The sequence below is a fragment of the Strix aluco genome, chromosome 5, assembly GCF_031877795.1.
Source record: "Strix aluco isolate bStrAlu1 chromosome 5, bStrAlu1.hap1, whole genome shotgun sequence".
In the NCBI taxonomy this organism is placed as follows: domain Eukaryota; kingdom Metazoa; phylum Chordata; class Aves; order Strigiformes; family Strigidae; genus Strix; species Strix aluco.
Genome location: NC_133935.1, coordinates 86,833,162 through 86,858,199, shown reverse-complemented (window position 1 = coordinate 86,858,199; position 25,038 = coordinate 86,833,162). Strand labels below are relative to the sequence as shown.

Genomic DNA, 25,038 nt, shown 5'->3' with positions numbered 1-25,038 from the left:
CAGCTTTGCCTCAGTCACAGTTAGGTGGTTATAAACACTGCTCAGCTGCACCATCAGCTGATGCCCACAAAGACCAAAGGACTTAGATGCCCCAGAGGAACCGATGACAACTTTGCCATCCCCTCCCAACGTTTTCAAAATAAACAGAGGATTTAAATTCTACATACAGTACCTTTTACCTTGACATATCCAGAATTAAATAGAAGCTTGACACGATTATTCCCCAAGCAGGGAAAGCTAAAACATCACTGCTAATACATATGCACCCATGTGTATGCACTCATTCTGTACGTTGCACCACCCCCCAAGGACAGGTTACGGGTGGAGTCTGAAACGTGACCTTCAGCAGTTCAGAGCTGATTGCTACCAGTTGGTGAGGAACATGCTGGTATCAATAGGCAGCAAAAGTAAATTACTATCCTCCTTGATTATTCCCTAAAGCATTTATTTTATTTATTGAAAGAGCAATCACTCTTTTATTAGCACTAACATAACTGGAAGAAACAGGAAATTCCAAAAATGCTATCAAGTGAAAAGCTACTGCTTTAAATGACGGAGACCAGTATAAATGAGCATAATCATTTAACTGTTAAATTAAAATGTCAAATTATTACCTGCTCTCTTCCCCCCACTCTGATCAATCTGAAATACCGAGAACAAGCAAACTTTGCAGTGCCTTGGACCACGCACACACCTGAGCGTTAAACTTTAGTCTTCGCATCTCAAACAACATCAGCACAGTCAAATCAGTAATTTTGCCTTTCCTTCTCATTTTTTTTTTCTTTCTTTCTTTTTGGTACTCTAATAAATCAACACTTTGTTTTTCACTTTCTTACTCTCCAGACTTCGAAATCAGAGGCAGAGATTAGTGGCACGGTGTAGTCCTTCCCACCTGGCAAAGGGAAGATCCCCCCAAGACAGACAGTGCCCATTCGACAGAGAGGTGGAGGGTGCCAAGTCCATTTACCCTCTCTAGTCCACTTCTTCACAAGGACACAATTTTGCTCAAGAAGCGACTGCTTCTTCCGAATCAATGAACACTTTGCTTTCTCTTCCATCTTACAACCCTTTTAATTGCTCCTTGATCTTAATGAAGTGTGGCTGATATTAATAACTGGATACCCTCGCGGCCTTCATACCCAATATCCAAACAATGTTCAACTGAGTTAGCATCAGCGGGGCTTTCACGATTCCAAACGCCATCATCCCCTCCATCTCTGGTCCCTCCTGTCCCTCCCCCTGAAGCCTCAAGACTGCAGACATCTGTTCTTCAATTGTCTGGTAATAAACATACTCTATAAAGCATATGTAAAATGATTATTACCCTGAAGAGCCAAGTGCCTTTCAAATGCCAGCTGAAACAAATAAACATTAAAAAAAAAAATCCCCACCAAACAAATGTTACAACAGACATCACTCAGGCTGTTCAATATTCCACAGTGTAAAGGCTTCACTATTGGTCCCGCATGTTTCCTTCCTCCAACGGGAGAGGTTAGTCCACAGACCAGTAACACCAGCGCTTTCACGATCCAAGCAGATGCTGGTTAGCAGTGAAGGATGAAGAAAGCAACTGGACTATTTTGGTAACTTTTATACTTTGACACCTCCCGCAATATGTAATTAAGGAAAATCAGATGTGTATTCCTCTTCAATTTGTAAGTGCAATTAGTTTTCATATGTAGTTAGTAAAATCTATTCCCAGGAATCACCTCTGCTAGAATACCCACTTGTCTTCCAAAAATTCACTATCCATTTATTACGTGTGTGGTGGTGTCATTAAATCCTGGTAATTAATCTGGGGCTTGGTGTGTCTCAATTGTCCTAGTGGAAATTAGGGACCCACATCCCAAATGACATAACATCTCACTTCCCAACCCTGGCTTGCTGCTCTAACTGAATTTGAGGGAAGAAAGACCTTGCAAACCATTTGTATGTATTTGCCCTTACACTTTCCACCTTTATAAGTTCAGACCTTCTCTAAACAAACTTTTGTTACTGGAGATATGGGGGTTAATTCACAGCCCCCTGAAAGCTTGCTGACTCTATGTTCTTCAAAAGGATGTGGAGCCAAGCTCAACCTCAGTTTGTAAATAAAAAAGGCTCTAAAAAAAGGCTCAAAAAAAAAAAGGCCATTATAACCAGGAAACTTAACGCTGTGATTGTGCAATTCTCTGATGTGATAGACAATGACACTTTTCATATCAGAAGCACAAAAAAAGAGGAATTCAGACCGATGAATATGAATGCTCTGGTTACAACTCTCCACCTAACATTACTGTGCTGAATTACATTTTAAAGCCATCACTTAATGCGATGCTCAGGCTTTAAATCATCATGCCAGTGCCTGGTTTCTCAGTGATCCAGTTAGCTTAATACTTTTAGAAGCACTCAGCTTCCTAATAAAATCAGCTAGCCCATACAGTGCTAAAACTTCTCTGTCAACGTATTTATGTGAACTTGATAAAAAAAACCCAAACCAAAACCAAAACCTTCTAAATAAAATATTGATCATTTTGAATTCAAAACAGATTCAAGTCTGTACAAGTGACATCAATGAAAGATGATTGAGGCAGGCCATAAAGAACCTCGACAACAAATGGAAAATAAAGCAAGTGAAAACTTCACACCTTTGCAGCAATTACCTTCTTGAGAGCTTGACACTTAATACAATAATGTCTAGAAAAGGGCAACAAAGACCTAACCAACAAGGAATGCACACATAAGACGATGTGCTAGAAATTATTGCAAATGTCAATATTTTAGCAAATCCACCATATTCAGCATTGTACAACCACAGACAGCATTATACAGCAAATTTTAACAGGAGCCAATGGGTAAAGCCAGTTTAATGGTAGCACAGGTCATTGCTATCGGCTCCCATCAGGAACAGAATTCCCTGTAGGGAATTATTATCAGCAAAAGAAATCCAGTCCTATGGTCATCCCAGATACCCCATGCATCACGCACACGCCCAAGTTGAAAATCACAAGTTAAATTTAAGACAGCAAGGACTCAAGCATTTACTCTGTCCATCATTAAAGTAGGTAAAATCACATTTAAATAGTTTCTACAGTTTTCACCTCCACCCAAATTCACCCCATTCTGCAGTGAGAAAAGGGTAAGCTGGGTCACGGAATACTTTCCTTCTCTTCGTGCAGTTATTGATGAACTACTCAATGCAAGGAAGTTAAGATGTTGCAGATGGTTGGCATGAAAAATATATTGTACGCAGATACCTTCATCTTGATGCAATTATTTTTTATGAGGCAAATTATTTCTACTGCCTATCTTGCAAGCTGGTAATGAAAGTGAAGTGTTTGTGAGAAGTGCTATTTAAAGCAGAGCACTCGTGTTTGACTCGGATGGCAAAAAAAGAGGGAAAAATTAAGCAGAAAGGCAAATAGAAAGAAGTATTTTCACCAGTTTCTACATCAAAGTGAAGTATCTCATCAATAAAAATAAGAGCATCACCACCTGTGCTTGAAAGAAGCCTGTAAATTCATTAAAGATTAAGAGATTGACGACCATATCATAGTGGTCATATCTTGAATAGCATACTGCATCTTGACCATCGTACATCTTTTCTCATAATAAAGTGGCTGAAATCTACAAATTATGCTGTAGCAAATTTTTTTTTTTAGCATATTTCTTTTGTTTAAGAGAGACAGGGGTTGAAACAAAATATGCTTATGAAATCCATTTCATTATGGACATCTAGCAATAAATGAAGAGTATACGACGTAGACAACCCCCTTTTCAAGGGAAGATCTTAAACACTGTAATAAATCTCAGTATGTCCTCACAACAGGTGCTGTTCTCAAGATTATTCCGATATCTAGTGTCATGACATCAGAAATCTAAATTTAAAGGAATTCATACACTTTCCATTGGCATTTTTAAGTCCTGAGAAGTCACAAATGACCACAGTTCTCAGCTACCAAGACGTCAGTCAGGATATTCCTTCCCCAGGGGATCAGATTCCAATTACTTTTTATTACTATTTTACTACTGCTTGCTTTTAGCATCTGAGAGACATACCCTGTTGCCTCATGATAGTGAGTAATACAAACAGAGCCAAGGAGGGAAATGCTCTCTAAAGGTTCTAACACCAAATGGGGAAGGACATGTCTGATGATAAAGGGAAACCCAGCAAGGAAAAAGCAGAGGTGGAAGATTGACCTGAACCGAGAAAAACATTATTTAATTCTGGCAAAACTAAGATGACGAACTGTTAGATTGCAAAGTAAAAAGAGCAAAATTAAAGTATCAGAGGTGAATGACTTGGTGAGAAAAGGCTTATTATAGACCTGCTCTGTTTTAAAGTTCCAGCAGTCCGTGATGCGCTGTGAAGATTTTAGTAACTGGTATGGCACTTTAGATCAGACATTTAATTTGCAGTCCACAGACCATACTTGTTTTATCAAAGAATGAACTTACCTTGCAGTTCATAAAGTATCCTTCTAACTTTTTAATAAGCATAATGGACAGTCAGTGATAAACAATTTGTGACAGGCTGCAACTAAACTTTTCCCAGCTTGGGTCAATAATAAATTACACTGTTCAATGAAATGGGGTCACCCAGGCAAGCAAACCCACTTGGTATGCTAGTTAATTTTGGAAAAGATTAAAGAGCACTGGCAACAAGCTCAACTAGTGATTACTTTTTACACGTGTGCACAGCAACAACTTTACAGCAAGCCAATTGCTGTGGGATGCTATCTCAGAAGTGGCAGCGTAGCCATGAAGAAAGAAGGTTAATTCTACTTATTCTAATTCTTTGCACCTGTAGAAATATATAGAAAGTCTTACTTACCTGAGGAGGGGATGAAAGATGATGGTAATGTTCCTGGCTCCTGGTTTGCAGACAAACTTGGATCCGCCACCTTCAATTAAGTTATCATCTGGTCCTCCTGGAAAATAACATGAAATACGTTGTCTAACAGATCTGAACATCTCTTGATTCTTAGCTAGTAAGTAATAATTAAACATTTAGGTCTGTCTGTAAAGTCTGTGAAAGATCAGTAATTAATGTGAAGATACACCCTTTCTATCCTCTTTCTGCTCAGAGGAAGTACTCCTAATGCAACAGGAACAATACAGACAGTATTCAGACACTGCTTTAGGCTCCTCTTCCCCTAGTTAGCGACAGTATTACAGAAAGACTGGTAAGTGCAGGTCTCCTACAGCACAGGACCCAGTTACAACTGCAGAATTGTTTCCCAGCCACATCAGATGAATTTATCAGTTGGGCTGAAGTCCAATGTAGTGGACTGGAGGTGCTAACATGACACCTATCATACAGATGAGAGATGCCCAGATCCCATTAAGGGACTTGAGCCTCATGGTTCTTCAAGTTCTTCCCCACTGCCAGATGGGAACCTCCAGCCTGAAGTTTCCGTGACTTTAGCAGCTATTGGAATGGCCCAAAACTGAACACACAGCACTTCAGCACAAACTGAAATCATCCTTTCTCAAAAGCACAAAGGCCTTCATCTTGTGTAATAAACACCCAAAGTCTTGCCCATGTGACTAACATGTATTTTTCAAGCACACAGTGCTTGGAAAGGGTTTTAACAGGAGCACTTCACTGAATTTTCCTGCTTCCACATCGCTGTATGGAAGGCTCCTGCACCTCTGACTAATGATGCCACCACTCAATCCCTTGGAAGGCAGCTTGGTTTTGATTGTGACATGACACGTTAACTTATTTATTACATTTACGGGGTCTCTCAGGAGTCCCGTGTCCTACACCGAGTCCTGTAATTCCCTGGCAGAAATCCCATTTGCGTTCCAGTTCCAGTTGCGTACAAACAGGCTCTCAGCTATGGGAAAAATAAATTTGCTGAGTTTGGCACGTTCCTTGATAGTAAAACAAGCTCAGAGAGCATTATTTATACACCTCAGGCCCAGACTGCATGACTTCAAGTGGCATGAAAACACCCACCTGCATGTCATTACATCCAAACCAAAGTCACTTCCTCAGGTAGCTCCTAACACCAAAACACTTTAAATTAGGATATTGAGAGAGAAAAAATGGAGGAGGACAAATCTCAGTCTCCTGAAACGCTTCCGTTTCCTGATAGCAACAAAGCCCACTTGTTACCCTTCCAGAAGAAAACGTTTTTCTGGAGAAGAAGACAGATGCCCCACACATAAGCAAATGACAGCATCATCTCATTCTGAAATCAGCAGCAATTCTGCACGTAATCCCTTGTATTTTGGTCATGCTACCTCGTCACAAAGCACAGACCATCATCTTGCTGGTATCATCTGACAAGTGACCCTAATCAAGTCAGTTTTTTGGCTAAGAACCTTAAATAACCCAAAATACAAACTTAGGCAAAGTCTGTGTATCCCAAATATTATCAAGTTCTTTTCATTTTGCATGTGAACGCTCCTTAATGATTGAATAATAATAAATACAGAACCTAATCACATTATTGTGATAGCTTTATAGGCAGGAAAATGACAAAGTACTTGAAATCAAAACACCACCAGCAGATTATTGAATTTTTTGACCCTGACATCTGTCTGCCTCGAAACGAGAAGAAGAATGTCTCCAAATTGGAAAGTGTACGAGGAAGAACACAAGCGATGAGTAAGTGACTCCAATCTTCTTTTCAAAGTGAAGTTTCTATGCTTTAGGCCATTACCTGCAGCCAATCTACAAAAAAAGCTTCGAAGACTTGATTTAATTGACCTTCCTGTTAACCTCACAGCAACGTCCAAGGACCCAGCGGGTCACTGGTGCCAGTCCTTCCATACCCTAAATGGTCCCTCCAGGTCTGAAGTGTTTTGTACAAAAATTCACAGCACTGGTGTAGATTCAAAGACACTGTTTCGGTGCCCCAGAAAAAAGAACAATATTAAATTCCCTGTGGAGTGGGAAATCCACACATACATCCTCTGGATATTGGTAGTCGCATTATTTCCACAAGCTGACTCAGCTCCCCAAATGCCCCATTAGGACTTGAAGCTTCATGATAAATCCTACACTAACAGAAGGACTCAGGAAGTGCAAAGAAGCAGCTGAGAAGAGAGTTCATAAAGCTTTACTGATTGTAATTAGAAAGAGGTAGCTCTTAAAAAAAAAAAAAAAGTTCAGGGATTTCATTTTGCATTTTAAAAAGTTAACTTGCACAATGTGACAGTTTAATCGTGCAAAAAGGAGGCACAACTTCTAGGAAAAGAAAATTATTCATTTCCCCTATTAATGTCAGACCCTGCAATTTCCAGTGGGGTCTGTATCTTAACTGACTTATTGAAGAATTCATCCAAGCATGAACTACTGAGGCATGAACTAGGAAATACAGACTCAAATTAAGAAAGGAGTGTTATTCTTGTTACAACAAGTCACCCTGCACTAATCAATATTATTGACTGGGATGAACTCCATAGCAAGGAATAAAACAATCTGTCTTATCTGCTTGGCCATATTATGCGAGATTTGAGAAAAACAGAACACTGGCACCAAGAGAAAAATATGCTTTTACATCTTCTCCGCTCTTGGCTTTCAATTAATAATAACGAATGCTCTGCATGTAGGTGTAAGCTACGGGGAAAAGTAATTTTGTTTGTATTTAAATATTTTACCTTGAAAAATACACTGAGATGTAAATCTTGTTCCTGATGATGCCTCATACATACCAACAACTACTCAGCACTGCAACAGTTCTGGCTAATGCCAGCAGCCTGCGCTGCACCTCTTACCTTCACCTCTCCTGACGTTGCCACCGTACCTCGACGGACCCAGAATCAAGTTGCTGCAGCCCGACAGCAGCCCAGCTCCAGTCGTGTATGGCTGCAGCACACATGGATGCTGCCATTTACCACCATTTACATCACCAAAGTTTTGTTATATAGGGAAAAAGCCCAAATGGAAGCAAGGGAGAACTTACGATGCCTTTGCCTGTATATTTGAGTGTAAATCTCTGGTGGGGATTCCCCCTGACGACATCAAGATCTGAAATGTGTATTTACATTGATCAGTCAACATGATACCTCCACTGCAGGTAACACCCTGTGCTGGAGAGCCAACAGGCATCTCCACAAAAATACACCATTCTTACACCTACATACATCTACATAAAAATACACCTCGTTCTTATTGATTCCTACCAAGAGCATCTCTTGCAGGGAGGTGAATGATCATTCATCCAAAGAAATCAATACCAGGCAGCCCCACAGAAAGCAGGTAGCAGGTGAAGGAAGAGTGGACAAAACGGCCAGTGGTTTGTTGTTTTTTACTCCTTATCAAGATGATTATCAGAGAGGCAGTTTGCATCATCTCTCAAACAACAGCTAAGCACACAAATGCTGTACTGCTGGGTGTCCCGAATGTACAAGCAGACTCCACGAGAAGAAAACTATCCGCCTCATTAGGGAAAAAGAGCTGTAAAAACTAATTCCAAGTGAGCACTGAAGAGTTTCAACTGTATGTAAGTGCTCAACTTTACTGCCATGACAGCTCACTATAAGCACTGACTACGGGACTAACCATCCATGCTCACCCATGTACAACATCACGATGTACACAGCATTCCAATAACCATCTGGACCGAGTATACACCATTGCTTCAGCAATGCCACACTACAGAAATCCTTCACTCGGGTTGCAGAGTTTGGGTTTTTTTGGTTTTGGTTTTTTAGTGTAAGGCAAGAAACCACAATAGCCACATTTCATAGGCACTAGGAAAAAAACCCAAACTTTCACAGGCAACAGAAACGGATGGCCAAGAAAGCCAACAGCATCCTGGCTTGTATCAGCACTAGTGTGACCAGCAGAAGCAGGGAGGTGATAGTCCCCCTGTGCTCTGCACTGGTGAGGCCACACCTGCAGTGTTGTGTCCAGTTTTGGGCACCTCAATACGAGAGAGATCTCGAGGGGCTGGAGCGAGGGCAGAGGAGGGCAACGAAGCTGGGGAAGGGCCTGGAGAATAAATCCTGTGAGGAGAGATTGAAGGAGCTGGGACTGTTCAGTGTGAGGAGGAGAAGGTGAGGGGAGACCTCATCACTCTCTACAGCTCCCTGAAAGGACGTTGTAGAGAGGTTGGTGCTGGTCTCTTCTCCCAGGGAATTAGTGACAGAACAAGAGGGAACGGCTTTAAACTGCAACAGGGGAGGTTCAGACTGGACATTAGGAAAAAATGTTTCCCAGAAAGAGTGGTCAGAGAGTGGAATAGGCTGCCCAGGGAGGGGGTGGAGTCCCCATCCCTGGGTGTGTTTAAGGGCCGTTTGGATGAGATGTTGGGGGATGTGGTGTAGGGGAGAACTTTGTAGAGTGGGGCTGATGGTTGGACTCGATGATCCCAAGGGTCTTTTCCAACCTGAATGATTCTGGGATTCTGTGAAAGTACTATTGTTGAAGCAGTTCTTTCTTAAGAGCACCAGCTTGCTGATTTAATCTCTCTAGTAATAAATTATGAGAGAAAAAAAAAAAAAAAAAAAAAAAGAAAAACTTTGAGGTGAAGTGAAATTTGTCAAACAGTTAATGATATCCTCATGCTGTGCTAGCAATGAAGTGTGCCCACCTGAATACTGCTGCAAGTGGGAGTCAGAGACAGGTCCATTAGTAACGCAGCTGAATGTTTCTGAAATGGAGCCTAAAATGTCATGCTTCAATATGAAAAGGCATTAGATTACCAAGAAAGCTAGAATCTCTGCATGCGTTTAAAGTCTGAACAAACATTAAGACTGCTTCAACTTTTCCATTCTGCTCAGTATTTTAAAAATTTAAGTATTCATCATGGATATCCCAGGTTTACTGCTAACATCCTGTTATCTACATACAGAGCAGCTCTCAGAAGAACAATGGCATGATTTCTTGTCCCAGAAGTGATCTTCCCAGAAAAACGGGAGTTTCTTCTGCTATGAAGTAACTCAAGCACAGAGTTGGCACCACAATTTGAGGTATACCTGGATTTCCTTTATTTACCTCGTATGGAAAACATACTGAAGCACGCGATAGAAACACGAAATATTAGCGTTCTTCAGAATTCTCAGAATGCTCTGCAAATTAATTAAACAACTTCTTGGTATTCCTATACCTATTTTGTGTACTGAAACAGTACTGAAGGCAAAGCTTAAGTTAGATACACCCCATCATACAACTCGTAGATCCTCATTTAAAGACAAAACCCCGGAACACACTGCATGGAGTTTCCTGATCCATAATTTTGCGATTAATGAAATTCTGGTTACTTCTATAACCAGGGATGGCAATATCTACAGAAAAAGCGTGATCCTAATTTGTAAAAAATGATCACAGTGAGACTTACCCTGCAACTTCCTCATTTATCAAGATAACTTCTCCACCATGAAAATAAAAAAAAAAAACCAACCACCAAACAAAAAACCACACAAACAAACCCACAAAAAAACCAGAGACAGTAATGATGTTCATATTTCCTTTTCCTAGGGTTTTTGGTTTTGGGTTTGGATTTTTTTTTTTTAAGTGAAACAATTTTCTCCAGAAAGGTCCAAGATTTGTATGAAAGTTTTTACTCCTCAACATCATGCTTGAAGAAAAATCACACACCACTCCTTCTCTTGATCTGTTCCTTGAAGGATATGAAGACATCAGAGAGGAGGTAGCTCAGCATGTTATAAGAAGCTTCTTGCACCTTTTAAAATCATAGTAAGTAATTTATTTTTTTTTAACAACACTGTAAGGAAAGCTCTATCTCTAGTAAGAGTACTTTTAAAAGGTGAAATTTCTTACACTGTCACTTCAGAGCACCATAACACATTACCTAATTGTTTCAGAGCTGTATCTGTCTTAATGCTTTTCATCATACAATCACAGGATGGTTTGGGTTGGAAAGAACCTTAAAGCCCATGTAGCTCCAACCCCCCTCCCATGGGCAGGGACACCTTCCACTAGCCCAGGTTGCCCAAAGCCCCGTCCAACCTGGCCTTGAACCCTTCCAGGGAGGGGGCAGCCACAGCTTCTCTGGGCAACCTGTGCCAGGGCCTCACCACCCTCACAGGGAACAATTTCTCCTTTAGATCTAACCTAAATCTCCCCTCTCTTAGTTTAAACCTGTTCCTCCTCATCCTATCCCTACCCCCCCAATCAAGAGTCCCTCCCCCCTTTCCTGTAGCCCCTTTCAGTCCTGGGAGGCCGCTCTAAGGTCTCCCCGGAGCCTTCTCTTCTCCAGCTGAACCCCCCAACTCTCTCAGCCTGTCCTCACAGGGGGGTGCTCCAGCCCCCCGAGCATCTTCGTGGCCTCCTCTGGCCCCGCTCGAGCAGGTGCGTGTCCTTCTGATGTTGGTGCCCCCAGAGCTGGACCCAGCACTGCAGGGGGGTCTCCCGAGAGCGGAGCAGAGGGGGAGAATCCCCCCCTCGCCCTGCTGCCCACACTGCTCTGGGTGCAGCCCAGCACACGGGTGGCTTTCTGGGCTGCAAGCGCACGTTGCTGGCTCATGTTAATTTTTCCATCCACTAACCCCCCCAAGTTGTTCTCCTTGGGGCTGCTCTCCATCCCCTCCTCGCCCAGCCCGGATTTGTGCATCTTCAGTCCCAATACACTTTAAATCCATCTGTTCTGGTTTTGGCTGGGATGGAGTTGATTTTCTTTGTGGTGGCTAGTGCGGGGCCATGTTTTGGATTTGTGCTGGAAACAGTGTGGATAACACAGGAATGTTTTAGTTATCACTGAGCAGCTCTTACACAGGGCTAAGGCCTCTTCTGCTCCTCACCCCACCAGCGAGTGGCTGGGGGGGCACAAGGAGTTGGGAGGGGGCACAGCCGGGACAGCTGACCCCAACTGACCCAAGGGATGTCCCAGCCCATACGGGGTCACGCTCAGCCTGTAGAACTGGGGGAGGAAGAAGGAAGGGGGGGACGTTCAGAGTGATGGCGTTTGTCTTCCCAAGTCACCGTTACGTGTGATGGAGCCCTGATGTCCTGGAGATGGCTGAGCGCCCGCCTGCCCATGGGAAGTGGAGAATTAATCCCTTGTTTTGTTTTGCTTGCAGGTGTGGCTTTTGCTTTACCGATTAAACTGTCTTTATCTCAACCCACGAGTTTTCTCACTTTACCCTTTTGATTCTTCCTCCCACCCCACCAGGGAGTGAGCAGCTGTGTGGAGCTTATTTGCCATCTCAGGTTAAACCATGAGACACCTACCAGACAAAAAACTTTTCAGACACAAAGATATTTGGCTAATAAGTAAACCGCTTTTCAAAACATCCAAGAAATATTAATGTGGTCACAATAGAAACAGCAAGCACCCAAAAACTATGATTACCACAGGCAAACCTCCCCTCTTTGCTCTCTTCCCCTCCTATCCCCTGTGTTAGTACAGGACAACTTCACTAATCTCTCCATGACTGCAAACTTTTCAGCTAAACAGGTTCCAGGCACGTAGTGCACAATTCTTCGGCACCTCTCTGTGATCAAAGCACCTTTCCTAGTGAGCCACTTCACGTTAATCTATGCAACCATAAAAAGAATAAAGAAATAGGCTTTGAAGACACAACAATCAAGCAATCAACACAGCTTGCAAATCAATGCCACCTCCTCTACTCTGAGCATCAGAGCAAACTTACAGGAGAAAAGGAAGCAGTTTAGATGTTACGGTCCTTCCCAAAAGTTCTTGATTATGTGGAGATCAACAACATAGTTATTACCTGCACACCATCTTCAAGGTATGGAAATACAGATTTTCATTTAGCATGAAAGGGAAGAAAGCAAGAGCTGCCCAAAGAGAGAAAAGCAGGTTATTATAAAACAGCTCAATAGAAAAAAGTGATTGATCTGTGCTATTACAGAACAATAACTATGGAGTTTTATAATGGAATTCTTCTGCTTTTTCATATTTCTGTACATTAGGACTCTATTGTCTTACAGCTACATCCCCTTAAAGCCACACACAAAACACAATCATCAAGCCCTGTCTTTACTGTACTAATTCGCACCAGTGGTTCAACGTATTCGCATGGACATTTAAGTTCTTTTTATAAGAAAACAGACATAATTGATCTTCTCTAGAATTCTTTTGCATGTCTTGAATCATCAACCTTAACTGCATTCAGGCCATTTTTCAAACTGCTCTAAGATACCCACTTTGGTAGAGCCCACATGGTGCAGTGAATACTTGAGGCAAGGGCTCAGCCACCGGCTCTCCTGATCTCAGCAGGGAAGAGGGAAGGGATGGAGAAGGATCTGGTCCACTCTCCAGACTGGTCTCCACCGGGGAACAAAGCACACAGGGAATCACAGAATCACAGAATCATCTCGGTTGGAAAAGCCTTTGAAGCTCCTCCAGTCCAACCATGAACCTCACACTGACCGTTCCCAACTCCACCAGATCCCTCAGCGCTGGGTCAGCCCGACTCTTCAACCCCTCCAGGGATGGGGACTCCCCCCCTGCCCTGGGCAGCCCATTCCAACGCCCAACAACCCCTTCTGCAAAGAAATCCTTCCTAAGAGCCAGTCTGACCCTGCCCTGGTGCAGCTTGAGGCCATTCCCTCTTGGCCTGTTGCTGGTTCCTTGGCTCAAGAGAATCATCCTCCCTCTCTGCACCCTCCTTTCAGGGAGTTGTAGAGGGTGATGAGGTCTCCCCTCAGCTTCCTCTTCTCCACACTAAACCCCCCCAGTTCCCTCAGCCGCTCCCCGTAAGACATGTCCTCCACTTGGGAATGCCTGCTCCCATCACCTGTTCCCCCCCAAATTAATCCAGTATCCTGAACCTAAAAGTAGATTCTGTGAGCACTTCAAGCACCTTGACCTTGGACAGGCAGCGCTATAAGCACTGCGACAGAACCTAGGTAGGTCTTCCCTGAAGCTGAGCAGGTTTATCCAAGTGAACAAATATAACAGAAACCCCAGAAGTGTCCAGCCCCATGTTCCAACCAGCCTGTGTGTGCAAGCCAGCTTCACAGAAAATAATCATTAAACTTCCAAATCCACAGATCCTTCCTTTTGAACAAACACTGTTTTTGAAGACTTATACTTTTATTAAGAATACTGTTTGGCAGACAGCCCTGAAACACTACACTTTCCCACTGGTGTGGGTCAACTCTGGGTTAATAATTTTCTGTTTCGGAGCCATGTTCTCTTCCTTTCTTGCTGGACTCCTACAAACCGTACACGGGAGCTGTTATGGGTCTGCCAATCCAACTGGAACTGAAACTCAGCACTCCAAGTAATACAGTAAAGCAAAGATTATTTATAAGTGAATTATACAAAAATCTTCTAGAAAGAACCACTTCAGGATTCTGCAGAGCAGACAATGGAGAGATCTCCTCTTCTTGTGGCATCTAGTCAATTATTTTTGGTGGACTATTCTATCTACCTTTACGTAGCAAGGATGTTCCCTCTGTCCTCTTTCCCACAAATTGCAGCAGAGAGAGCACTACACGGCTGCTGGTTCTGGCAGTGACCTACCTGCCCGCTGACACCGCACGCGGGGCTCCTCCTCAAAGGCAATGGGAGGGAGGGGGTTGAGATGCACCATACAAAAGAAACTCCACGCGCTGTCAAGATAGACAAGAATAAGCTCTGGCCAATACTTGATTACTTCCTTGCTTGAGGGGAGAAGCAATTTAGCAAAGGTTTCTGACAGAGGAAAGATTGCATTTCTTGTTTGCTTCTCTTAATCACACACTCTTTTTTTAATCATGGCAACTGTGAATTTATAGACCAGACCATCAGGAGTAAGGGATTGATGTTTAAAAACACACAGGCACCCTACCTTCTACCAAAATCAACAGAGATGATGACACTGACACTACAGGAGACCCAAAATCAATGGGAATTAGGTGGCTAACTACTTGTAAAATGCTGGCTGTCAGTCCTTGGGGCGAGGCTCCGCAGTGGTAGGGAGGGAGCTCTGAGATGATTAACTGTCTCAAAGGGCAGTAGACTGTTCCCAGCTTCCAGTCTGTCCATCACTTGTCACTGGCACTAAAATCTGCACAGGAGATACCAACACTGCCGTAGCCAGGTACCGGTACACCCTAAATCCACATGGACTATATACTTTGATCTGTTCAGTTACTTTGTAAATATTTTTCTTCTTTGACAGAGAGGTGGGGTGGGAATTAAGATAAAAAAGATGTGAAGTGAGGAAAAAAACCCAAGGAAGCTGACCTTTAAGGTTATAAAGTACATCACGTTTCATTTCTGTAATATTTCCTTAAATGAAAAAACTCTCAGCAATTCTCCCAGAAGCAGCATTTGGGATGATGCTCCCTAACATGGGTTGCAGAGCAGCTTTTCAACCTAAAAAACTTTCACTGGAATAACAAATGTTGTGCAGAAAGTCAAGCAGGGCTCCTCGCTGGTTCTCTGTTTGCTTCACGGAGCAATGGGGCTGTTGTGCCAGGGGACTAGTACAGACACAGGAGGCCAGAGCTTCCCAAATATGCACCAAGCCTTTTTGCTGTGGGGTTGAGACCACATCAGTCACCACAACGATCAAAAATCCCAGCTGAGGTCAAGCCAAGTCTCATGGCTGGACCATCACAAATGCCTTGAAGGTATAAAAATGGGAAAGAAGGGAAGAGAGCTGTTGTTAACGTTCAAGTTTGTAGAGCACACATTCAGCCTCAAATCACGCTGAAGGAAAAATAATTTCCAAAAGCAGGAGAGGTAATACTGCCACAAATTGCCTCTCTGCTCAAAGGGAGCACAAGCACAAGTCCTACTCACCATGACGACAGCAGTCTGGCCTTTTGTTCTGCACAGGTACAGAGTTCCCTGCCATGACAACACACATTGCTATCAAATCTAACAAATCAGTCCAGGAACCAACAGGCAGCTGATGCAGATTTATGCAACCCAGACTTCATATAAAAGTTTTTACTAGTGCTCAACTGCAGATCTGGATTGAAGTCATGGGTCTAATATGGCCTCTCTGACCTTGATCGGGTTTCTGTGTTTCAGTTTCCCAGAAGGGGAATTGAAATAGTGACTCCAACCTGTAGACAAAAGACTCCAATGCTGCAGACAGAAAGGAACAAAGGTTTTATTCACTATTCTTAAATTCTTGTTTACACTTCAGCTTTCCATTTAACACAGAACATGGCTCCAACCTGCCAAACTGACTGCACCACCATTCACTGCCTGAGATTTCTGCCTGAAACGGCTTCTCCTGCTTGCTTCTGACCAACTGTTGTTACCCTCCGTTTACTACATAGCAGGACTTCAGTACAAGAAGCTGATTTGGATGCAGTCACATAGCTGGTGCACAGACATATTGTTCTGCTGATGTTCCCATGCCCAATCCTTTTACGCTCTCCTATACTGTCTTGTCTGAGATCCAACACCATATGCATTTAAATAAGTTGCTCTTTAATGTTTCAAAACCTGATTTATTAGTTGCTCACACTCCATCTGCCTTGAAAAACTGCAGCGTGCCTTCACTTTCACAGGCTGTACAAAAGGTTGAGGTTCAATTTGACTCTACTTTATCATTTGATCAGTGTGTCAGCCACATATGTAAAGTCTCCTTTCAGCTACAGAAATTGTTTAAAATGCATACTTTTCTTTCTCCTCTTTTTTTTTTTTTTTTTTTTCTTCCCAGGCCACGCAACTCAGCAGCAGGCACTTTGATTAATGTATTTGTCAGCTTGCATATTTACTATTTTGTTGGCTTCCCTAAAACTACAGTGTACAGATGTAAGCTCTTCCAAAGCATGGCTGCAGCATAAATCCTTATCCAAAGCCAGAAAACATGCTAGAGCTAATGAACTGTGATTACTTACACACTGCATTCACTTTTCAACTATTTTCTTCTCAAAGCTTGCTTTCTTTATCTTATCTCCAGCAGTGGCAAATGGCTCCTACCTGAATTTTTTATATTCCTGATATGTCTTCTATTCAGTTTTAATGTCAGAAGAAAAAAATAAACGGGAGCAAACAGAGGAAGTAAGTGCAATAAGACAAAGATATTTATTGATATACCGTCATTTATTGTGCTATACTCTTATAAACTGTTTAAAACTTCCCACATTTCATCTTCCTTTTTAATACTTAAAAGTTCATGACCATTTTAGACAAAGGGATTGGTGGTTACAGCAAGATACACCTGGAGAGGCTGTAGGCTTGTGGCATAACGTTGGACAAGGCTGTATTTCCACCCATCCACTTCTGAGAAGGGGTAGATTTGCTAGAACCTCTCTTATGGGCCTGGTATGAGAAATAATGAAATAAACAGTGTAAAATGTTGTACGGTCTTCTAGGAGAAGTATATATCTACCGAAATACTTAATTTTTTAACATGAGGACACAGGAAGGAAACAAGAGGATTCAGAAACTGTCCACAGCTGGGGCTACAGCAGCCATCATGCTGTCCAAGAAAGCTGTCATAGACTTGTTTTCCACGTATTAATGAATGCATCAGTTCTAATGAAGATCAATTTGCCAATCTTTTGACAAGTCTTGAAAATGTTACAAGCCTGGCATGTAAAACAAGGCAAAATAAATCCTACTTGATTATTCAACACTGTGATGCCTCTATAAATTTATAACAACAAAAGAATGTCCTTACTCCTCATCTGTGCATACACTTGTGTGAATTAATTCATTTTCCAGCAATATGTAGAATGATCCCTACTAATAACAGGCGTTTTCCCCAAGGGAACCGAGATGGATTGTCCATGCCAGTGCACAAAATGCACAAAACAACCCCCTGTGCCAGCAGAAATTATCAGATTGCTCAGAGTATGACCTGTCAGGCAGCATTTTTCAACCTGTTCATCCATAATCTCTTTTAGATGGGTTTCCCCACCTCCTTATCCTCCTTGCTTTGTTTTGCCCGAAATTCAATCAAAGACGAATTAGACTTTAGAAAACAACCAACACCATGGCTATTAAGTCGTGCTGGAAATTCTAGACCCCTGTGTTAATATTGCTACAGCTTTTACTTCTTGCATTTTAATGCAAAACTGCTTCCCCCCAGAGACTGTCACTGATATTGGCACGAAATCACATGGGGCTGTAACAGAACTCCAGCGCCAATAAAAAGGAGGGTAACTCAACCCTCAGCAGACATTAGCAATTGCAGGGAAAACAGCCAGAACTTTAATCACAATTCTTTCAAATGCAGCCAGGGATTCAGAAATGCTGTTATTCTAGGATATGACCCTAATACAGTGCTTAATCAAAGCCATTGCTAGCACAAGAATAACCTGGTGACTTTAATAAAACACAATTTCATAGGAGGCAATATGTCAGAATCACGCTGTATCTAATATAACAAACTCTAGAAAGGAGAATGACCAGTGCTTTCCATATATGTTTCTGTACATTTCTATAGACAGGAAACTCAAGATTTCTCCTAAGCAATGACCAAGAACTCCTATGAGTTCTGTTTTACAAAAATAATTCTTAAGACAAGCCTTTACTTTTTCTTTTTACTTGTTACTACTGCAGCGCAGGTATCAAGGATGACAAAAGCGCAAAAGGAACATGTTGAAAAAACTAATCAAGTACTAACAATTTTCGTATTTTAAATTTTACCTAAAAGCATTCAACAGTCAGAGGCTAAAGAAGCCAAGATTTGAATGTTTCAGCTTAATGAGAAAAAAAAAAAAAAAATTTGTGGTTTCTGCTCATTCAGCAGGCTCTATGAACAGTAACTATCTAGCTTGGTACTCTTACCTACATCTCGGAATACCCTGTATTATAATTTTACAATTAAAAGAAATATGTGCTCTTTTGTTCAACCACAAGAAGCAGAAGTGCACACACTAGTACAGAGCAACTGAAAAACAGCAAAGGCAAAAATTGAACTTGGCATCAAGCGCATATTAAAAAGGTGGCAGAGGAACAAGCACAAACCAAAATTGTTCCTATGCCTCGGAGTACATTCCCTAAGTGTGGAAGCTGCTTCTTGCAGTAACACTGAAAAGTCTGGACAACGGGATCTCCAAGCTGTGTTGTACCACCTATAACTGCAGTCTGCAAATCCATCATTCTCTCTTTAAAAATAGATGTAAGCCATTCTGCATCTGAAAGGAGTGCTGAGTTCAGAGGTCCCCCTCTGCTGTGGTCCTAACCTTTCAGCTTCAAACAGCCACAAAACTTACTTTGAAAACTACTGTTCATCAAGAAAAAGCAGAAGCAGAAGAAGCCTTATCTGATGGAGGGAGTATTCAGAGAGCACTTCCCTCCCTTCATTCCTCCCCTCCGAGGGCTACTTACAACTGAGGAAAGCAGCCAAACTGTAACACAGGAGAAGGGTTGTGTTATTCGGAGCGACACTCAGTAATACAAAAGGTCCCACAACACAGGAGAAGCTGCAGATCTAAAAGGTTTCCCACCTCCCACCGAATTTTGAGATCTCTATCATACTCCAGGGCAAGGTGTTGTGTTGTGGGGCTTCGAGAAAGAAGAAAGGGGGTCCCTCTACCACCCAGAGGGACCTGGACAGGCTGGAGAGGTGGGACGTGCCAACCTCATGCAGTTCAACAAGGCCAAGGGCAAGGTCCTGCCCATGGGTCGGGGCAATCCCAAGCACAAACCCAGACTGGGCAAGAAGGGGATGGAGAGCAGCCCCAGGGAGAAGGACTTGGGGGTGTTGGTGAGTGGAAAACTGCCTGTGAGCCAGCAACGTGCGCTGGCAGCCCAGAAAGCCACCCGTGTGCTGGGCTGCACCCAGAGCAGTGTGGGCAGCAGGGCGAGGGGGGGGATTCTCCCCCTCTGCTCCGCTCTCGGGAGACCCCCCTGCAGTGCTGGGTCCAGCTCTGGGGGCACCAACAGCAGAAGGACACGGACCTGCTCGAGCGGGGCCAGAGGAGGCCATGAAGATGCTCGGGGGGCTGGAGCACCCCCCTGTGAGGACAGGCTGAGAGAGTTGGGGGGTTCAGCTGGCGAAGAGAAGGCTCCGGGGAGACCTTAAAGCGGCCTCTCAGGACTGAAAGGGGCTACAGGAAAGGGGGGAGGGACTCGTCATCAGGGGGTGTAGGGATAGAACAAGGAGGAACAGGTTTAAACTGACAGAGGGGAGATTTAGATGAGATCTAAGGAAGAAATTGTTCCCTGTGAGGGTGGTGAGGCCCTGGCACAGGTTGCCCAGAGAAGCTGTGGCTGCCCCCTCCCTGGAAGGGTTCAAGGCCAGGTTGGACGGGGCTTTGGGCAACCTGGGCTAGTGGAAGGTGTCCCTGCCCGTGGCAGGGGGGTGGGACTAGATGGGCTTTAAGGTCCCTTCCAACCCAAACCATCCTGTGAATCTATTCTAAGTTACTGGCTGGCATGGAGCAGCGGGCAGGCACCCAGTCCCAGCGTATGCTGCACCGCAGCAGCCGTCAACAAGCGAAGGAGCCCAACAATCATGTTCCTGGCAATCACAATGACCACACTTCAACCTATAAAATCAGGTATGAGTTAAAGCAATAAGAGCATCCACAAAATGTTTTTGGTCTTTCTTAAGAAGTAATTTATAGCCTTAATAATGGGATTTTTTTTTTGTAGGGCTGATGATTGAATCAGTTTTCCAGGCTTTTTTTCAGAGCAATGAAAATCAAAGGATTTGGGCAAGAAAGATGACTATGTGCCTCTCACCACCAGCCAGCTTCTGGAGCGAAGATTCTTCCCCAACACATTGGCAAAAAAATTCCTTCATACTTAACCAGATGAAATATTAGGAGGAATCAAAATAAAGCTGGAAACACCTGGTCTCAGGTGATGACCTCTGTGTAATGTAGAATAGCTTTATACCATTAAAGTAAAGCTACACTCTGGAAACAAGCCATGCAGTAACTGATTAAAACTATAGCTTTTCCTGTAGAGCCATGATTACAGCGGGGACTTTGGTTGTAGAGGATAAGACTCCCTAACATCCCTAACCGACATCGCTGTGCTGGCAGAAAGCTCTGAATAGCTGTAATGCTGTAAACTCTGCCAGAAGACTGTTACCCATTACCAGAACGCAACGTGACATGCCTTTCATGGGATCATCGCAGATGAAGGTGGAAAAATATCTACTCTGTTCCCCTGCGAATAAATGACAAAGCCTTCCAATGCATTAGATGAGCTGGCTTGCTATGCTACCATTTAACTCAAAGACTGCAGAAAAGAACAGTGAAGAGAAGCAGCTGAAATCAGAAAAACATCGTGCAAACATCCATTATTCTTAAAATAATGGGCTCCAGGAACAAAATTGTCTCAGGTGCTACTTTTGACACATTTAACATACCTTAAGGCAGACCTCCGAGTAACCTGTTACTATTTTTACATCTCTCTTTTTACCACGTAACATCCTTTCCTAATGACAATTTTAAACATACTCATGTTCAAGGGACTATTGCTTCATTCTTTTTTTTGGCAATAGATCACATGTCCCAGTGCTACACACTTACACAATATAGCGTAGCCTCCTTTTCCAACCATCTGCTTGTTGAACTAATTCAAACTATTACCAGTTTTACCTACAAGAAAAGGCACTCCAAGCTTCAAGGAGACAGCTACAGTTTCACCAGGGGAGGGGAAAAAAAGCAGCACAAAGAAGCTAGTCTAACAATGAGAGAAATGTCAAGAAATAGAAATGTCAAATCCCTTAGGGTGGAAAAAAAAAATAAATTCCAACTCCAGTTCATCTCCGAGCGCTATATTTTGTAATGAAATTACACTCTATAGTCTTCCCTCAGGGAAAATCTGCTCCAACTAATCAGACTGATGTTTTTTTAAAGTTCAAAACAAATGCAAGAATGTCTATGCAGCATTCATGCTTTAGCTGTCAAGAACTGCTTTTAACTCTTTGCAAGCAAAAAGGGCTGAATCTCGCCACCAAAACCTGCAAAATGGCTCGACATGGAAATAGTTCAAACTCTCTCAATGTTTTTCTCACTGTCTCCTTATGGCATCTTTCCTCTGTTTTTTATCACTCTTCAAAATCTCCCCAACAGTTTGCTTAGCAAATCAAATGCTCTCCTGAATCCTCCAAAAGCCTTTCAGTATAACCATTTAGGACAGTGTTCCTCATATCCTTGGCAGAGCCAGCACATCCATCTGCTAGCTTTTTTTTTTTTTTTCAATAAAAACCAAAACCCCGTGCTTATTCACACCTGGGACAACTGGACACTGATTTACAGCAGCGATATTGAGGTGGTGATGTGAAACAGGTATGCAGTAGTTGCTTCCCATCCCTCAAACACTCCTCCCGCTGTTGGTAGCCAGAGTGGTCACCATTTCAAGCACTGTCAGATGCCTTCAGCACGGCTGGGACACAGGGTGGCTGAAGCAGTCGTGGCTTGTTCTGCAGTGGCACGGCCAAGAGGTAACACAACAGATGAACCAAGGTTCTCCCTGGCATACACCAAAAGAGTAAAACAGAGGAGACATTCCAAATGTTCTCAGGCACAAAATCTTCTGCTATCACAGTGTTTCACACCATCCAGATCTAGACCATAAGCCAGAAAACTACAGGAAGTCAAAACTCTTTCAAGAATGGCAAGTATTTGCTCACTAGCTGGGTCATTTATACAAAATACAGTCTCCACTCACCGCCCGCAATGAAGTCCTTATAAAAGGCAAGATAACTGTAGAAGTTGGTGTCAACTCAACTGAAACGTATTTCTTTATGGGCATATCTACATGGATGAGGTCCTACAGATATTGCAGGAGAAAGAGGGTCATTAGCGCAGGCACAGAAGTGTGTGAGGTAGTAATGTGACCTCTGGCATGGAGCTGGCGTTGCCTCCAGCCACGCAGAGCTTGGGCAGAGGTGACACCATCATCCACTTGCATCCATAAAGACATGTCTCTGTTTTCCATGTACACAGAATCACAGAATCATTCAGGTTGGAAAAGACCCTTGGGATCATCAAGTCCAACCCTCAGCCCCACTCTACAAAGTTCTCCCATACCCCACATCCCCCAACAGCTCATCCAAACGGCCCTTAAACACACCCAGGGATGGGGACTCCACCCCCTCCCTGGGCAGCCTATTCCACTCTCTCACCACTCTTGCTGGGAAACATTTTTCCCTCATGCCCAGTCTGACCCTCCCCTGTTGCAGTTTAAAGCCGTTCCCTCTTGTTCTGTCACTAATTCCCTGGGAGAAGAGACCAGCACCAACCTCTCCACAATGTCCTTTCAGGGAGCTGTAGAGAGTGATGAGGTCTCCCCTCACCTTCTCCTCCTCACACTGAACAGTCCCAGCTCCTTCAATCTCTCCTCACAGGATTTATTCTCCAGGCCCTTCACCAGCTTCATTGCCCTCCTCTGCCCTCGCTCCAGCCCCTCGAGATCTCTCTCGTATTGAGGTGCCCAAAACTGGACACAACACTCCAGGTGTGGCCTCACCAGTGCAGAGCACAGGGGGACTATCACCTCCCTGCTTCTGCTGGTCACACTATTTCTAATACAAGCCAGGATGCCGTTGGCCCTCTTGGCCACCTGGGCACACTGCTGCAAGAAAGAGCTGCAAGAAAGAGCTGTTTTGCACAGGTATCATGGGCAGAGGCAGTAACTTGCACCTACAGACTAAAAATGCAGACAAAACATCACTGCGATGTGTGTGATGGTGGTTTAAGGGTAAATCCATCTCGCCAGGTCCTCAGCAAGGCTACGGGATGCTGTTGGAGCAGCACGCAGCTGCAGCCAGAGGTGGGGGCACAGCAGACGTACCCACAAAGTACCTTTCCAAAACTAGCATGGAGCAAACCAGAGCAAATACTGTCCTCCTGTCTTCAAGGAGAACACCAGCCTCGCCGCAACCTGAAAACAAAAAGACAATTCCTTTTTGACCTCCACTCTTCATCACATTTAAATAAAACTGTTTATGGGTGTTTGGAGACCTAAAAACCAAAGTCTCAGTCTGCCATTAATATTTTAATTGAAGACATGAATATTCATGATCATTTTGTTTCTTTAGAGGACAAGATACGGTAATTAAATAATTCTAATATGTAAATGTGTTCCTGTCATGACACCTTGCCTTCATCTACATTACAAAACCAAGGCATTTTTAGCTCTTTCATTATTTATGTAACTCTGGTTCTTTTGGCTTTTTTTTTTCTCCCAGACAAACTAGAGCTCTCGAACGCAGACGGCGCTTTCTCAGTTACAGGCTCAGTAATTACGGACTATTTCAAAGTCATCTGCCTCTCTTGACTTTGGCACTTTTGGAGGATTTTTATTTGGGGGCTTTTTGGTATGATACATCTTCTGTTTCCAAGCTAATTTCAACAGCACCGCAAACACCTGATATTTGCCACAAGCCCAGGAGAACGCAGGCAAGCACAAAGTTATTAAAGATTTCATCATTTCTCAGACTTCAAGAACGTTCCAGTAACAACAAAAATGTATTGGTTTCTATGAGAGACAACAGCAGTACTTGTTTTCTAAACTAAATATAACATTTCTTTCATTTGCAGCTATAACCAACAACAGAAAACTCCGGATTAGTCCAGCAAGTATTCCCTGTAATTGCTTTGAAATCTCCCCATTTAAATACAAACTGAACTAAGAACCTGAAGCATGGCAAACGAGGACAGAAAACTGGATGGGATTTTCAGAGTCATTAAGTTCACCCTTCAGCTCTGAGTATAAACTCCAGCATCTCCCCCTTCATAACTATCTCAAGCTCAAGTACTTGAAGTTTCTTGCCTTCGCTGTTCAGACCTCACTTCTCTACTTGTTTGAAACCTATTTCCAACTTCCAGATTAAATTTTTTTCTGGTCAGTTTATTCCTATCTGTGGCAGCACCATTTTTCAGGCCATAGCTCTTTTGCACCCCTTCAAGGTGCCTGATAGGCCTTTTGTAAGCAACTGCATCACCTTTCAGACTACTTTACTCCAGCATGAAATAGTCTTTTTTGCCCCAATATAGGCCACCAGAAACTGCATCCAGCATTTCAGATGACTTTTAATCCAACTTGTACAGTGACATTAATACTTTCCAGTGTCTGCCTGGGTCACATTTGCCTTTTTCCGAGCAGCAACACTTTGGCAGCTCACAGTCATTCTGCTAGTACCACTTCTTATCCTCGGTCATTTCCAATTGATTAGCTCCTAGTTTAGAGTTGAAATCTAGGAAATTTAGAGTTTATCAATCCCCAGGTGCATGACACTGCATTTAGGGCT

General features: G+C 43.1%; 1 protein-coding gene across 6 annotated transcripts in view; it reads right to left on the bottom strand.

Moving 5' to 3' along the window:
• The window catches only part of EXOC4 (exocyst complex component 4), a 421,385-nt gene that overhangs the window by 217,953 nt on the left and 178,394 nt on the right, over positions 1–25,038 (bottom strand). For all 6 annotated transcript variants that reach the window (XM_074828084.1, XM_074828085.1, XM_074828086.1 and 3 more), the window contains exon 10: positions 4,814–4,910. In XM_074828084.1, coding sequence (XP_074684185.1) covers positions 4,814–4,910 — 97 coding nt within the window. The remainder of the gene's footprint in view (positions 1–4,813; positions 4,911–25,038) is intronic.